General features: G+C 40.0%; 1 protein-coding gene across 1 annotated transcript in view; it reads right to left on the bottom strand.

The window, feature by feature from the left end:
• Positions 1-17563, bottom strand: part of GALNT8 (polypeptide N-acetylgalactosaminyltransferase 8) — a 39527-nt gene extending 21964 nt beyond the window's left edge. Inside the window, 6 exon segments of the mRNA XM_068560879.1 lie at positions 4017-4131; positions 4633-4830; positions 5561-5744; positions 7739-7766; positions 7768-7909; positions 17274-17563. Of these exon segments, the coding sequence (XP_068416980.1) occupies positions 4017-4131; positions 4633-4830; positions 5561-5744; positions 7739-7766; positions 7768-7909; positions 17274-17563 (957 nt within the window).
• Between the last annotated feature and the right edge of the window lie 255 nt (positions 17564-17818).

The following is a 17818-nucleotide window of genomic DNA, read 5'->3' as shown; positions in this document are numbered from 1 at the left end:
TTAAACACCCAGGGGGGAGGGGGGGGTGGTCAGTCCCCTTATCTGACTTTCAAATTTTTTTCACCCCTTCCTCTACTTCTGAACCCACAGCTTCCCCTCCCTCACCATCTCTACAATCCAGAATAGCAAAGTGAAAAATAGCCAGGCTTTGAAATCAAAATGACCTGTGATCAAATCCATCACTGCACACCTGGCAGCGAGGGGGGGAAACCTGCCCCCCTCCCTGAGCCTCAAGGGGCTCAGCCCCAAAAGGGCTGCCAGGAGGACTAAATGGCACCATCTTCGAAGATGATAAACTTGAAGCACATCTTTTCTTCACCCTCCTCCTCCATTTCACCTCATTGGTTCCCAGCCTCATGTAGACGTTCCATCTAGCTTGTTTTCAGACTTTATTTTCTGTAGCTAAACATTTGAAAATCCCGATACAACTTTCCTTCCGTTTTCCTAAAAGAGTTTTCCAATCCACAGGCATTTGAGGGAGAAAAATGAACAGTGGGCACAAGAAACCTTAAATTCAAGTGAAAAGATAAAAGTCAGAATTGTCATTGATGAAGCAATTTTAACTCTTATCCTGAAACAATAGGTTTCAGATTTTTCTCTCTCAGTTTATTCCCACTTGCCAATTGCCCCTTCCTCTTTCTCTCTGTCTGTCTCTCTCTCGCTCTCAAACACACAGAGACACGAAGCTTCTGCTTATAGTTACAATGGCTTACTTTGTATCACAAACTATCCTGATGTTTCAGGAATTTAACCTTCACCATGTAAGTATTATGATTACCCCCATTAAAATAATGTGCCCACGTTTACCAGCTAAGAAATGACAAAGCCTGATTCTGATCTCAGACAGTGTCAAGCTCTGGTACAGTGCCAGGAATACACAGGGTGCTGGACCAGTGCTGAGGGCATCAGACTGACACTCCATCTCTATTTATACGCATTCATGCGCACCATCGCTGCGTGGCCTCTAGATGTCAAAATAAAACACCCCGTGCAGCTCTGATGTTCTCCAAGGTCTGCTACTGTTAGGAGAAATACATATCCTAACAAGTGCTTAGAGGTTTGAAAAGGCAAATGGCCACACACACAAACAAAGGAAGCTGGATAAGGGTAAACCGTTTTACCAAGAAAAGGAAAAGAATGACCCTTCCCTGACACTCCCTCTGTTTCCAGCAAAATCTATTTTTCTGAATCACAAAGTATTGAAAGAATTAGGATTTCTTGCGGAAGATGAAATGAGATGCGGAAGGGAGAGCAGAGAAAAGCGTGATGAACTCAGAAATGGTAAGAAGGGCTTTGGGTGCTAAGTTGGAGAATTGAGGTTCCAGGCAAATTCATGGGATGCTCTGGTGGGTAGCAAAACCCAGCCACAAGGAACTTGGGTCATCCTCAGGACTTTGCTAAGTACCGTGCATAAAATAATGATTTCTGCATTTACGTTTTTTGTGCTAGAGACTAACTGTACTCCCAATGTCTACTCCCCGCCCCCTACATTTATAGTTATAGAAGGAATAACTGGGCACATAGCCAACTAGCTGAAATCTACATTTCCCAGACTCTTTTGCACACAGGCATGTCCGTGTGACCTGTCGTGGCCAATGGGATGTAGGAGAAATACACCTTTCAGGGAGTGACCTTAAAAACAAACAGCGTGCTCTCTCTTTCCCCTCTTTTCTCTTCGTACTGATGAGAATACAGATGTGGTGCTGAGGGTAGCAGAGCCATGTGATGGAAGAGGCTTGGTTCCCATCACCCTGGAGCTGCCCTCTCAGTCCTGAACTGCTCGTGTTCAAACTGTTATAGGAAATCAATTTCTATCTTGTTCAAACCTTTGTTATTTTGGCCTCTGTCACAGAAACCAAACGAGGATTCTAATTAATATGTTTATGAATCATTTCGAATTACTTATCACGTTTGAACTGCACCATCATCCTTGGGAGGAAGATGAAACAAGGATGCTTCTCTTCATTTCACAAATGGGAAAACTGGTCAAGACCACTACGTAAAAAAAATTAGCTTTCTCTGCCAAGGAATGATTGTGGCTTACGGTAGAACCCAGAGGGGGACTCAAAGTTTATTTGTTAACATACAAATGTGGAGTCCTCATTGGGTGCTAACCGGGTATGATATATGGCTGTAGGGTCATCAGTCTCTGAAAGACCTGACTAAGCTTTAGACAGGAAATTATCTTGTTCCTCCAGAGTCCACAATGGACCAGAGGTCACCTGGCCTCAAGCACAGAATTTTTAATCTGGGGGAAGAGAAAAAAGCCATGTTATAGAAGGTCAGTCCACAGGGTGTCAGCAGAGCCAGAATTAGAACCCGTGTTCAGCATTTTTCACAGTGCAACCCTGACATCCTTACTATTATTATTATTGTCAGTAACTATTTACTGAGTGTAAAAGCCACGTGTCGCTAGCCATGCTAGGTGCCTGACGTAGCAGGTATGGCTTCAAGAGCTTGTGTGTTGCCCAGGGTAACACAGACTTTCAGATGGCAGAGTAGGATTTGGACTTAAGTCTGTCTGTCTCCAATACCTGTGTAAGTTTCACCACCTTAGGCTGCGCTGCGTCTTTTAAGAGTTAAGAAATAGAGTCACAGATGTAGAGAGCAAACTTATGGTTACCAAGGGGGGGAAGGGGGCGGTGGGACGAACTGGGAGATTGGGATTGACATTTATACACCATTATGTATAAAATAGATAACTGATGAGAACCTACTGTTAACACAGGGAACCCTACTCACGTGATAAGGAAAGCTAAAAAAGAGTGTATATGTGTATATGTATAACTGATTCACTTTGCTGTATAGCAGAAACTAACACAACATTGTAACGCAACTATACTCCAATAAAAATTAATAAAAAAATAAAAAGAGTTCAGCCTCAGGTTGGAAGATTATAGGATAACTAACAAGGACAGTCACAAACCCAAGGGTCAAGTTCGTTTAGAGAAGGCCTGTAGATTATACAGAAGGGGCAAAAGGCATACTATAGAAGGGATATTTTATGCATAAAAACTGTTCCAAACTGATTGTGATGAGTTGAATTTATTGGCCCCAGTTCTTTATACCTCTCTCCATGCCTTTATTGTAGACAGAAGATACTCCCCTACCCCTTGACTTTGTGCTTGGCCATGAGACTTTTGAAAATTGGGATAAGACAGAAGAAATAACATGCTAGTTCCAAACCTAGGCCTTAAGAGCCACCCCATCCAAGCCCAGCTGGACCTGCAGATCTGTAAGATCTCTAATTATTGTTGCGTTAAGTCACTGAGTTTAGAATGGTTTGTTACACAGCATTTTTGTGGCAATAGTTAACTGATACACAGAGGTAATATGAACCTGCACTTGGAATTTCTCCAACTGTTTTACTTGCACCGTGAATACCCTTATAAAGCACAAATAAATCCAGGTTCATTTGACCTGTTCATTTGAAACCATGAGAAGCTGTCAGGGGCAGAGAACAGGGATCATTGCTGAAGTGTGACGCCAGTATTGCTCCAGACACACAGGAAGTTGCTCAGAACTTGAACTGGTTTGAGGATTCCGTTTATGTACAACCCATCACTGGCTATCTGTTCTAGACTAGACTACATCTCAGCATGAACTTATGTCATCCTGTCAGCTGCTTTGGCTGTCCATACAGGGGCAGGTTGGCTGCCCACACATCTGTATCCTCTGGTCCCTCTGCCCATTCCAGTTTCTCTTTGACTGGTCTTGTAGAGAGCCGTCTGTCCCAAAGTTGGTTTATCTCAGGAGATGCTTGGAAAATGCCTGGAGTCCTCAGGGAAATAGGGACACCATCTTTCCACCCATATCACCCAGATTATACAGACCTATAACAGAAAGCTCCATTCCAGAAGTTCCACAGCCCCTCCCTAGTGACTTGGAAACATGAGAATTTGTCTGCCTCTTGAGCCAATGGCATTCATCCTTGTTCCAGGATTCCACAGATCCTACTACCTTCCTATGATTTCCCCTTCTGCTTTGTCCCACAACGAGAATGGAAATGCACCCACCCTCAGTCTAAGTTCCACGTTCTCCCCTTCATAGGTCAGCATCCCACCATCCAGTGATCCAATCTCTCCCAAGAAGAGCCTGTTGGCAGCCAGGATGCCCACGATGGAAGGACTCCTGCAGAGCACACAACAAGAGAGTCACTAACACCTCGACGAGGAATGGGTCAGGATGACGGTGAGGGCTAGGAAGCCCAATGATGGTTTAGCCTTCAAGATTCTCTCTACCCAAGCTTCTTCTTATCCTGAAGGCTCTCCCCAAACCCTTAGGCTGAACTAAGTGCATGGAGCCTTCCCTTCTCAAATTATATTGAAATGACATCTTTTTCATCTCGGTATCCCTGCTTCATAGCCTGATAAATGCTTAAAGTGGCCAAGATGTTTTCTAAACCATTATACTCTTTGCTTTATTTTGCTTGAAATTCCTTAAATAGCCAGAGTATCTGTGATTTCTTATCTGGGATCAGCTTCTTTTTTCTCTATCCCCTGTCTTTCACCCCATCTCCTCCACTCCTCCCACCCCACTCCCCTGACTACCACCAAAAACAAACGAAGCCCAGACTGCCCATTCCTGACTTCCCATGTGCTAATCAAGTTCCCTGAGCCCACAAAGACTTACTTCACAGGAGCGGTGACATCATGCAGATCAATCCAGGCCTTTGGCAGTGAATCTTAGTGGCACCATCGTTCCCAATTAAACCCGTCAACTGCTAATGCATACTTATCCAGTTTAAAGGTGTCGAAAAGAATGTTGTCAAACACAGGAGACACAACTACGGTGCGGTCTTCCTGAATCCGAGCCAAGATGGGCTCTGCCCTAAAAGAACAGTGGGTAACCCAGGTTGGATGGGAGGGTAAACAGCAGAAGCAAGCAGACAAAGCTGCTGCAAGCACCTTGCCCTGGCACTGAGCACCTTCTTCATTCAGGCTGCCCTGGGTGGTGAGCAGAACTCTCCAGAGCCCAGAGAATCTGCAGTTTTGGGGATAGCTGGGGTGGCTAGCTGCTGACCCAGGTCAAGAGCAGATTTGAAATTAGTACCCAAATATCACCCCCAAGCCATTGTGAACAGGACCATCAGTATCTGCCTGAATTTACATTAGCTCTTGGGTCTTCCTGCTTCCAAAATAATGTCTCTTTTACTATCTGATTCCCCACATTCTCCAAAGAACACAACTCTCTTCGTATCAGGTAACTTCATGGGAAAAACCTTAGGAATTACCAGAAGATAATCTCTTCATTTTACAGATAAGGATAATCTCTTCATTTTACATAAATGTCTAGTTTGGTGAAGTGACTCACTGAAAGTCACAAAGTATTTGGCAAAGTCAGGGTTGGTATCCAGTTGTGCATATGCCAAGTCCATTGCTTTTTCGCTAGCACTAGACTACTTCTCCTAGCCAACCAAAAGCATCCTGTCTTTGGAGCTTCCTTTTGCTTGAGGTCTGGTGTTGACTTTCCCCACTTCCACAATATCCTGTCTTATACTCACCGTATGTACAATATCTCCTCTCTTCCCTTTCCCAGAAGGAGTCCCCTGGAGCCTTACCACCCAACGTTCACTTCAACATGAGCATCCAAGATGGCAACCACGTCAGCCGTGGCCACCTCCCTGCCGGTGTTGCGAGCAGCAGCAAGACCTTTTCTCTCGGTACGCCGTATTATTTTCAGTAGTCCTGGAGACTTCTGGTTGTAAAGCTTAATCTTCTCATCCAAGTATGCCTTTAATTCTCCTGCCAACCAAATGCACACCTATAGAACTTCTGAATGCAATAATCAATGCGGTGTAAAAATTTTATACTATTGTAGAGTAGTGGTTGGACTACCTCCAGCATAGGACGGGCAGTTGTACAGCCTTGACTGAGAAAATAGTGTTTCCCTACCCCTGCTTCTCCTCTCCCTTCCATCCTCAGGATTCATGTTCCCAATCCTAATTTTTCCATTGAAGTTAAACTATCTTAGCATAATAATACTGCTATGTGCCAGGCACTGTTACATGTGTTTTAAGAGTATTGAGAAATTCTTACAAGAATGAATGCGGGACTTCCTTGGTGGTGCAGTGGTTAAGAATCTGCCTGCCAATGCAAGGGACACGGGTTTGATCCCTGGTCCGGGAAGATCCCACATGCCACGGAGCAACTACTGAGCCTGTGCTCTAGAGCCCACGAGCCGCAACCACTGAGCCCACACACTGCGACTACTGAAGCCCGCACGCTCAAGGGCCTGCGTGCTGCAACTACGGAAGCCCACACACCTAGAGCCCTCTTTCTGCAACAAGAGAAGCCACCACAATGAGAAGCCCGCACACCGCAATGAAGAGTAGCCCCCGCTCACCACAACTAGAGAAAGCCCGCGCGCAGCAACAAAGACCCAACGTGGCCAGAAATAAGTAAATAAAATAAATACATTTTTTTAAAAAAGAATGAATGGGACACACCTGACCTAACTAAGGTAGAGGTGCTGATGGACAGACATTGCTGAGAAAACCTAGAACTTCTTCTCCACAGCTAAACTCTCAAGATTTTCTGGAGAGTACATAAACAACTGAAATTGTTTTGTCTTTTTTAGGTATTCCTACTTGACCTACTCAAGGACCAATTGGGACAGAATACCCAGACGAATCTCCTTGCCAGCTTCTAGCTAATAAGTTTATCCCCAACATTATGCAAATAAGATTCGCTATTTCCAGATTGTTTACAGTTTCTTCTTCTCTCTCTCTCCTCTCTTTTATAAAGCCTGTGTATGCATTCAAACCATTTTTGAAACACTTGGATTAAATCGGTTGACCCTTGAAATATTTGACCTGATGCAAATGAGGCTTCACATCTAGGGGGAAAAAAGGATGGGGGTACATCTCTAACGTCGATTTGTGGCATTTCAATCTTACTACCAATGATACTGAGGTAAACAAGGAGGACTCTAGCTAAAATTTACTATGGGCAAGCCCTGGGCTGAGGACTCTACATGTATGATTTAATCCCCAAAACAGTCCTATCAGGAAGCGCTATTATTTGTCCCACGTCACAGATGAGGAAATGGAGGCAAGAAGTAGCTGAGAGACAGCCCTCCAAAGTCACGTGAACAGTAAGTTTCTTTTGTGGCCTGCATGGCAGAGACGTCCAAACATTTTCCTCAGTTTAACAAAAAAAAATTTTAACACAATACATAATTCAGTGCAGGCCCAAACTGGCTGATGTTTCCATGGTTACTGAGAGAGAAGGTGATTCTTGTCCCAGTGACACCCGTCAAAGAATGACCAACAATTCCCTCTGCTGTGCCTATCCAAACAAATTATCTCTATGAATGGGTTCCCGACCCAAGTGAGCAGGATGTTATATGACAGGGTCTAGAACAGCTGAGAACCTTCTTTGGCTTCTCTTTGTATGTCCACTCTGTGTTTGTAAACTTGTTAACTTTCAGTTTCATTGCTCCACAGGAAGGAGTCTTGAATTAACTCATCTATTTCCATGGAATGTGGAATTATAGAACCATTGCTTTTGGGTTTTTTTTATCCACAGAAAAACAAAAGGACAAACAAAAGGATGGTCCTCTGTCTTGACGTGGGAAGATTAATGTACCCAGCACAAAATGACCCCTCAACAAATGATCCCTTTCTTTTCCCTCCATGAGAAGTCCAACTTCTTGTCCTAAACTCTAAAACCCCTTTCAGCCTAGCACAGTCCATAAATGGTCATTTTTACTACTATTCCTTGAACAAGTTGCTCACCATTTGAGCTAAAACCGTCCACTAACTAAGATGATCTCCTTCAACAATTGAGAGGGCGTCCGGTTGATGATGCTGGTGATGGCTCTTTGTATAACAGACAGAACTTCATCCACGAATATGAGAATGACACTGAGAGACAGGAGTTGTGAAGGGTATCTCTTCTGAAGACACCTCTAAGAGATTTTTTATAACCATATTACTCTTTTTAATTACTTAAACATTACTCTCCAAAGTCCCTCTTCTCTGCGTATGATGTTATAATCTATCAATCAACTCACCAACCCCCAAACTCATTAGGAAGGGGAACTCTCAGTTGCTTGTCACAGTAGCAAGAAGATTCTGTATTTGTTTGTCCAAAATTCTCTTGTTTTGGGGATAAAATTCCTTTCTTTTTGATTAACCTTCAGTAGACGTTTCCACCTGAACATTCAACGTGTCCCACAAAGAATTCCTGTTCTTCCCAGTCCCCAAATTATCGTCCTTGCCAGAAGGCCTCCTTCTGCCATTGCCACCACCCCTTCTCCATGTTCTCAGACCTTCCGTCATTTTTGACACAATCCTCTCCTTCACCACTAAAGAGAGGTGGCCAACTGTCCAGAGACGTGTGCTTAACAAATTTTTTAAGTGTCAGAGTTTATATTTATTAAATGCTTTACCGTATGCTTGGCACTGACCTACTCTTCTTTTTTTAACATCTTCATCAAGACATATTTCACATACAATAAAATTCACCCATTTAAAAGTGTATGGGGGAGGGATAAATTGGAAGATTGGGATTGACACATACACACTACTATATATAAAATTGATAACTAATGAGGACCTACTGCATAGCACAGGGAACTCTTCTCAATACTCTTAAAGACCTATATGGGAAAATAACCTAAAAAAGAGTGGATCTATGTATATGTATAACTGATTCACTGTGCTGGACACCTGAGACTAAGACAGCATTGTAAATCAACTATACTCCAGTAAAAATTTTGTAAAAACTCTCCAGAGGGAAAAAATAAAATAAAAATGTACAATTCATTGTTTTTAATATTCACAGAGTTGAGCAAACATCATCACTATCTAATTTTAGAACATTTTCATCACACTAAAAAGAAAGCCCATACCTATTAGCAGTCACTCTTTATTTCTCCCCAACCCCATCCCCCCTCAGCCATAGGCAATTATCAATCTACTTTCTATCTCTATAGAATTGCCTATTCTGGACTTTTCATTTAAATGGAAACATACGATATGTGGTCTTTTGTGTTCACCTAGCTTAATGTTTTCAAAGTTCATCAATGTAGCATATATCAGTACTCCATTTCTTTCTACTGTCAAATAATATTCCATTGCATGGGTATGCCACATGTTTATCCATTCATCCATTGTTGGACATTTAGGATGTTTCTACTTTTTGGCTGTTATTAATGCCACTATGAAAATTTGTGTTGGCATATGTTTTCATTTTACTAACATACACACCTAAGAGCGAAATTGCTAAGTCACGTGGTAACCCTATATTTAACAATTTGATGAACTGCTGTACGGTTTTCCAAAGTGGCTGCACCATTTTACGTTACCACCAGTAATAAATGTTGGTTTCAATTTCTCCACATCCTGGACAATATTTGTCATTACCCCATTGTGATGATAGCCTTCCCAGTAGGTGTGAAGTATTATCTCACTGTGGTTTTAATTTCCATTTCCCTAATAAGTAATGATGTGACCATCTTTCCCTGTGCTTGTTGGCTATTTGTATATCTTCTCTGGAGCAATATCTAAGGACTTTATTCATTTTTAATTTGGTTATTTGTCTTTTTATTATTAAGATGTAAGAGTTACTTATATATTCTAGATTCAGGTACCTTATCGGATATATGGTTTGCAAATGTTTTATCCCACTCAGAGAGCTGTCTTTTCACTTTCTTCATATTATCTGCAGCAAGAAAAAAAATTTCAGTTTTGATGAAGTCCAACTTTTCAATCATCTCTTTTATCACTTAGACTTTTGGTGTCATATCTAAAAATCATTGCCTAACACCTGATCTTCAAGATTTACTCATGTTTTCTTCTCAGAGTTTTATAATTTTATCTCTTACATCTGTGACCATTCTGAGTTAATATTTATGTCTGATGTGATTTAAGCACCCACTTCATCTTTTTGCATGTAGATGCCCAGTTGTCCCAACACCATTCTTTCCACCATTAAATTGTCTTGGTACTTGTAAAGAAGAAAACTTCTTGTGTGTCTCTTTCTCTCTACTTACAGCGCTATTCACAATGAAAACTTCAGTGACCAGGAGTGTATGTGCAGGTTTCTGTGGCTCCCTGTTGTGTGTCTCCTGTATTACATTATTATCACACAGAACACTTCATTTTTGACTCTTCTGGTCACCAGATGTGTGGGAGTTTTTCCCACACCAAGCAATTCTCTGTGATACCAGCTGGGTGTCCTACAATTTCATTCAATTCTGACAGTATCTACCTGGTGATAATCAGATTCCACATGGCAAGGGCCCAGTCCGACAAGACTGCTCCCCACTTCAGATGCCAACCGCAAAGAACAGAATAAAGGATACAGTTCACCTGTCAGATGAAGGCATAGATAGAGAAGATCTGGGAGGGTCCTGACCACAGGAGCTTCTGTCCCCACAGAGCTGGGGTACATCACCCTCCCAGTGTGGATGTGCTCACCAGCCTGGAAGCTCCCTGAATCCCATACTACTGAGATTTTACGGACGCTTCCTCATACCAGCATGATCAAATATTAATTCGATTGTTCAACCCTCTCCCCTTTCTGGAAGATGGAAGGTGAGGCTGAAAATTCCAAGCTTCTAAGCATGACTTGGTCTTTCTGGTGACCAGCCCCCATACAGGAGTTTACCCAGAGTCACCTCAATAGAACGAAAGATGCTCCTAGTATGCACTTAGGAATGCACTTAGGATGCACTTAGGAATTTACAACGGTTTCATGAGCTCTGTGCCAGGAACTGGGAACAGAGACCAATATATATTTCTATTATCTTACAATAGTATTATTATGAGGATCAAATGCAATAACGTACATAAGATGCTCAGAATGGAAGAAGTGCTCAATAAATGTTAGCTGCTATCGCTACCACCTTGGTGGTTATAGCTGTTCTTGTTGCTATAATTATCACTTGAACAATAACACCGTTCACATGAGAGGAGAAAAAGAAATTGGTACATTTAAGTTTGGCCACATTGAGTCTGAACAATCTGGACTGGAGACGTGAATTTGGGAGTCATCACCGTGTACATGGTGGTTGACTTCATAAGAGCTGGATAAAATCACTCAAGTTACGTGCAGATAGACGCCTTCAGCTAAAGCCTGGGGATCATCAATATTTAAAGCAGAGGAGCCTGAGAGATGAACTTTAAATTCTTTCAAGCTCAGTGGCCATTCTTAACGTCTAGTACAGACTGGTTATATAATAAATATGCATCTAACTGAGAGTAAGAATCGGTAATTATGCTAAACTGGAAACTGATTAAAACCGTGCTCAGTTTCTCTTACCTCTAATCCACATAATCCGATCAGCTACCTTCAGATGTTTCTTCCTCCACCCGGTCTCCCACGCATCCTTTTGAATATTTTCTTGGCTACTTTCTAAATGCTTTCACAACACTTATCCACACCTCACATTCTCTTACTCACTTTATATCAAGAGAGGCAGGGGACTTCCCTGGCTGTCCAGTGTTAAGACTCCGTGTTTCCACTGCAAAGGACATGGGTTTGATCCCTGGTTGGGGAACTAAGATGCCGCATGTCTCGCAGGGCAGCCCCCCGAAAAAAAGAGAGAGAGAGAGGCAAAAAAATGTGGCTCCTGCAGTTCCAAAAAAAAATGAATTGGTGAATTAACTTGGCTAATACTCTGCTGTCACCATCTTGAAATTCTTAATAATTTTTAAACAAAGGGCCCCATGTTTTCATTTTGTACTGGGTCTTGCAAATTTTGTAACTGGTCCTGGCCCATGGCATTTTGGTGAACTCCTTATTAGAGGTTAACTATTGAAGCTCTGCCTTTCCATATGTTTGATTGTTTGGTTGGTATTTAATAGCTACCTAAGCTCAATAAAATTTACTGATTCCCCTGAGTCGCTTTTCTCTGGTCCCTGAAAGGTAACGAGAGGACATGACAACATGAAGACTGCCAGGGCTGGCATCTTTCTGGTATCAGACAACCATCCAGAAAGCTGGGGAGACCTAATGATGACCACCACTTTGGCGTCATGCTTAGCAGGCATAGAAGGTCTATCCTTATATTACCTTATAATTCTATGAGATAGCTCTGAATCACTAAATTATTTCTTTCTCAAAGAAAGTCCAAGGAGTGGTCTTCCTATAGTTTTCAAAGCGTGGTGGTACCCAGGATGCTTTAGCTCTGGAATCCATATATCTGAGCCACACGAATTTTTTTATGGTCAGCATGAAGGAAGAGTATTTATTTGGTTTATAAGCATGAGATGTGACTCATGTTATTCAAGTATAGGTGGATACTTGAGTCATATATAGTTTGTATCCACACTAAGACTTTCTAACAAGCAGTTTCATGAGTTAATCTCTATGGAATTAAAACTTAATGCTCCAGAATTAAGTGCAAAGCAGCTTCAATTACCCACTGATCTCAGCATATCGTCTGCACACCTAAAGACCTAAATTATGAAATTGAGCTAGGTTCCAAAATAAGTAGGATAAATGCAGAGATACACACCCAGACACATCAGAGTCCAAATACTAAAAGCCAAAGATAAAATCTTGAAAGCAGCCAGAGAAAAATGACTCACCACATACAAGGGGACTCCAGAAAATATTAACAGTTGACATCTCATCAAAAATAATAAAAACAGAAGGCAGTGGGACAACATACTGAAATTGTCAAAAGAAAAAAGACTATCAACAGAGCATCTTATATCTTTCACATATGAAGGTGAAATAAAGACATTGGCAGATCAACAAACATTGAGAGAATTTGTTAGTAGCAGACCACCTTAAAAGAAATATGATGTTCTTTTTTTTAACACTTGCTTTGTTTTTTTATTATTTTAACATTTTTTAAGCTTTTTATTTTATGTTGGAGTATAGTTGATTAACAATGTGTTAGTATCAGGTGTACAGCGAACTGATTCAGTTATACATATACACGTATCTACTCTTTTTCAAATTCTTTTCCCATTTACGTTGTTACAGAATATTGAGCAGAGTCCCCTATGCTATACAGTTGGTCCTTGTTGATTATCCATTTTAAATGTAGCAGTGTGTACATGTCAATCCCAAACTCCCTAACTATCCCTTCCCCCCACCCTTCCCCCCTGGTAACCATAAGTTCGTTCTCTAAGTCTGTGAATCTTTTGGTTAAAAGCAAGTGATCTCAGTCGATAATTCAAATACACACACACACACAAAAACAAAGAGCACCACTAAAGGTAATTGTGTAATTATAAAAGACAATATAAATGCCTATTTCTTCTCCTTTCTTCTCTTAACTAATTTTAAAAGCAACTGCATTTTTTAAAGTGTATATAATTGTATTATTGGGGCTATAACATGTAACAATTTACTATACTTGACAAAAGCAACACAAAAGAGGTGGATGGGAGCAAAGCTGTATTGAAGTAAGGAAATAACACCAGATGGTAAATTGAATCCACAGGAATAAGTGCAGAGAATCAGACATGGTAAATAAGAAGATAAATATAACACACTATAAATTTATGCTTCCTCTCCTTTTTTCTCTTCTTTAACTTTTCTCATCTTCTTTAACAGACATACAACTATATAATGTAATTATAACAGTATATTTTGGGGTTTGTACCATACATATATGGAATATGTGTAAAAATAATAGAAAAAGGAAGGAAGAGGGAATAGAGTCATATAGGAGTAACCTTCCTATATCTCATTGGAATAAGTCTAAATAGACTCTGATAAGTTAAGATGTATGTTAACTTATCATTAAGTTAAGTTACACCAACCATTAAGAAAACAACTACAATCTCCAAGATTTATTTTTAAGTGGGGAGAAAAGGGTGCCAAAATAGTGTATTATTGGGGTTAAAAAAAAGAAGGGAACATAATCTATACTTGTACTGGCGTGTATATACAATTTAAAAATCTTGGGAAGTAAATGAGAAACTAATAATGTTGGTTACTTGTTTTAAGGGGATAGGAACTTGGCAGATAGAAGACAGGGCTGGAAAAGAGACATTGCTGTACATTGTTTTATACTTTTGATGCTTGAAGTATGTGAATGTGCTAACACTTCAAGAAATTAAATAAATAAAATGTATTAAAAAAAAGAAAACAACTATAAGAATATATTGAAGAATTGTTAAAAGAATTATACTGTTACATTAGAAAATATTCACTTAATGTGAAAAACAAGCAGTAAAGGAGGAATAGAGGAGAAACACACAAGACATTAGAAAACAAAAATAGACGTAAATCCAACTATATTAATAAAAACATTAATTGTGAATGAATTAAACAACACAAGCAAAAGGTAGATACTGTCAGATTATATTTGGGAAAAAAAAGATCCAACTATATGCTGTCTTTAGGAAACACACTTTTAGATCAAAAGGTACAAATAGGTTGAAAACAAAGGATATATCATGCAGACAGCAACCATAAGAAAGCTAGAGTGGTTATACTAATATCAGACAAAATAGATGGTAAAATAAAAATGTTACTAGTTATAAAGGGAGAGATTTTGTAATGATAAAAGAATCAATCCATCAGGAAGACATAAAAATTATAAACATCTATTCCTAGCAACAGAGTCCCAAAATACATGGAACAAAAACTGACAGATTGAAGGGAGTAACAGACAATTCAACAGTAATCATTGGAGTTTTCAACACCCGACTTGCAATAATAGATACAACAACTAAGCAGAAGATAAACAAGGAAATGTAAGCCTTAAACAACACTGCAAACCAACTAGACCTAATGACGTCTATACTAACACTACGCAACAAAAGCAGAATACTTTCAACTGTACGTGCAACATTCTCCAGGAGAGGCTGTATGCTAGGGCATAAAATAAGCCTCAGTAAATTTAAAAAGATTAAATTCATACCAAGTGTGATCCTCTGATCACAGTGGAGTGGCATTAGAGATGAAAAAAGAAAAAAATTAGAAATTCACAAATATGTGGAAATTAAGCAACACATTTATGGGAGTACCATAAACAACTATCTGCCAACAAATTAGAAAACTGAGATGAAACTGACAAATTCCTAGAAAGACATATATTATCAAAACTGACACAAAATAAACAGAAATCTGCATAGACAACTTCAAGCAAAAAGATTAAATTAGTAACCAAAAATTACCCATCAAAAAAGGTCAGGCCCAGATGGCTTCAGTGGTGAATTCTACTGAGTATTTCAAGAAGAATTAACAGAAATCCTTCACAAACTTTTCTAAAATATAAAAGAGGAGGAAACACTTCCCTACTCATTCTATGAGACAAGTCTTACCCAGATACAAAACCAGACAAAAATATCAAACGGAAGGAAAGCTACAAACCAATGTCCCTTATGACTAGAGACACAAAAATCCTCAACAAAATACTAGCAAACCAAATCCAGCAACTGTAGAAACAATTATATGCCATGTTTAAGTGGAATTTATGCCAAGAATTTGAGGTTTGTTTGACATCCTAACATCAATTTATGTAAAACACCATGTTAATAGACAATGGACAAAACCCACTTGATTATTTCAACAGACACAGAAACAGCATTTGACGAAATTTAACACCCCTTCATGATAAAAACAAAAAGAAAAGACTAAACAAACTAGGAATAGAATGGAATTTCTCATAAAGGACATCCACAAAACCTACAGCTAACATCATACTTAATGGTGAAATATAAAATACTTTCCCTCTATAATGAGGAACAAAACAATAATGGCCTATTGTTTCACCACTTCTATTCAACATTGTACTGGAGGTTCTAGCCAGGCAATTAGGCAAGAATATGAAATAAAAGGCATCATATTGGAACAGAAGAAGTATTTGCAGATGACATAATCTTATGTATATATATAGAATTTATTAAAAAAAAAAAAAACCCTTGCAACTCAATAAATAAAGACAAATAAATCCATTTTTAAAAGTAGAAAGTCTCTGAACAGACATTTCTCCAAGGAAGATATACAAATGGCCCATAAACACATGAAAAGATGTTCAGCATCATTAGACAACAAGGAAATTTAAATCAAAACCACAATGATATACCACTTCACACCCACTAGGATGGCTTTGATCAAAAAACAAGTAATAACAAATGTTGGTAAGGATGTGGAAAAATCAGGGCTCTCATATGTTGCTTGGAGGGAATGTAAAATGATGCAGTCACTTTGGAAAACAGTCTGGCAGTTCCTTGAAAGTTTAAATATAGAGTTATCATATGGCCCAGCAATTCTACTCCTAGGGTATAACCAAGATAAACGAAGACATATGTCCACACAAAAACTTGTACGTAAATGTTCATGGCAGCATTATTCATAATAGTCAAAAAGTGGAGACAATCCATATGTCCATCAACTAGTGAATAGACGAAGAAAATGTGGCATAACCGTAAAACAAAATATTATTTTACGATAAAAGGAATGAAAAAAAAAAAAAAAGGAATGAAGAAGTAGTGGTAGACACTATAACATGAATGACACTTGAAAACATTATGCTACGTGCAAAAAGCCAGTCACAGAAGACCCCGTATTATATGAGTCCATTTATATGAAATGTCCAGGATAGGCGAATCCATAGGGACAAAAAGCAGATCAGTGCTTGCCTAGCGATGAGCTAATCGTGGGCAGATGGGGAGTGGCTGTTAGTGGGGGAGGGGTTTCTTTTTGAAGAGGTGAAAATGTTTTAAACTTGATTATGGTGATGAATAAACTAAAATCCATTAGATTGTACACTTTAAATTAATGAATTATATGGTATGTGAATTATATCTTCAAAAGATGTTATTTTTAAAACTTATTAAGGAGGGTAGGAGAGGCAGAAAGAGAATAAAAAAACAATAGGAAGGGGGAAACAGCAGGAGAGAGGGAAGATTCTTTTGGTTAAAATTAATAACAAAGAGGGATCCAAGCAGAGAATGTGGGGAAAACACCAGTGAGAAGAGTAGCGCTGTTAACTTCCCTGCAACTTGCCCAAGTTCTTTCTCTCTCTCAGCCTGTTTCCTCATCTGTAAAATTATGAGTTAGACCCGTCCTATCAGAATTCTCAAGGATCTGTGTTTCTCTGACATCTCTGCTCATCTCGGAGGGGCTGTAAATACTTAAATCAGTCAGTTATCTTCTCTGAGCTGCCATCATAAAATGGATTAGAGCCAAGAACTCTGCTCTGTCAGCCTTCCAGAACTTTCTACGCCCTGAGACCCTTCCCCACCAATTTCCCACTCCCCCAATCTTCTTTCCAACCCTTGATTTTTGCTACTCCCAAACCCTGTCTTCAAATTAAACTGAGGTCCCCAGGAAGCCCACCTTTGTCCTTCTTACCTGGGATCTCGCGTGTCTGGGATGGTTCGATCGAGGGGCATCTGGTCACTGAGGTAAACGTTGTAACCAAACTTCTGGAAGAGGTCCTCAACCTCTTTCTGTTCAGCCTCAGAAAGGTCCCTACCTCACCGCTTGAAAAGCTTTGAGTTTGGGAAGAGAACCTTGTTGGGTTTTTGCTTAAAGAAGCCACTCGTCTAGGCTTGCACTGCATTTTGAACAGGACACTTTTCATCTTTCACCCTTGCCAGTGTGTCATCCACATCTTTTGGTTGCTTCATCGCTAGTTTCATACCTTCTTCCGCAAACGAAGAGCAGGGGAGAAAACACTTCAGCCAATCTTTAGTTACCTGGGCGTTGCTTTCTCATCCACGTTTCCTTGAAATGCTTTTCTCCCCAGATTCTAAAAATTACAAGTTCTTGCCCCAGAGGCTACGCTGGATCAAGGGAATGTGTCAGAGCCATGCTAGGCTGTCCCAACCAGGCAAGCAAGAAAACATATCTCTCCTTTCAGCTCTATCAGAACTTATCTATCTCAAGTCCCATAC

Source organism: Eschrichtius robustus, chromosome 13 (assembly GCF_028021215.1).
Source record: "Eschrichtius robustus isolate mEscRob2 chromosome 13, mEscRob2.pri, whole genome shotgun sequence".
NCBI lineage: Eukaryota > Metazoa > Chordata > Mammalia > Artiodactyla > Eschrichtiidae > Eschrichtius > Eschrichtius robustus.
The sequence above is the reverse complement of the archived record's forward strand: the minus strand, read 5'-3'. Positions and strand labels throughout refer to the sequence as shown.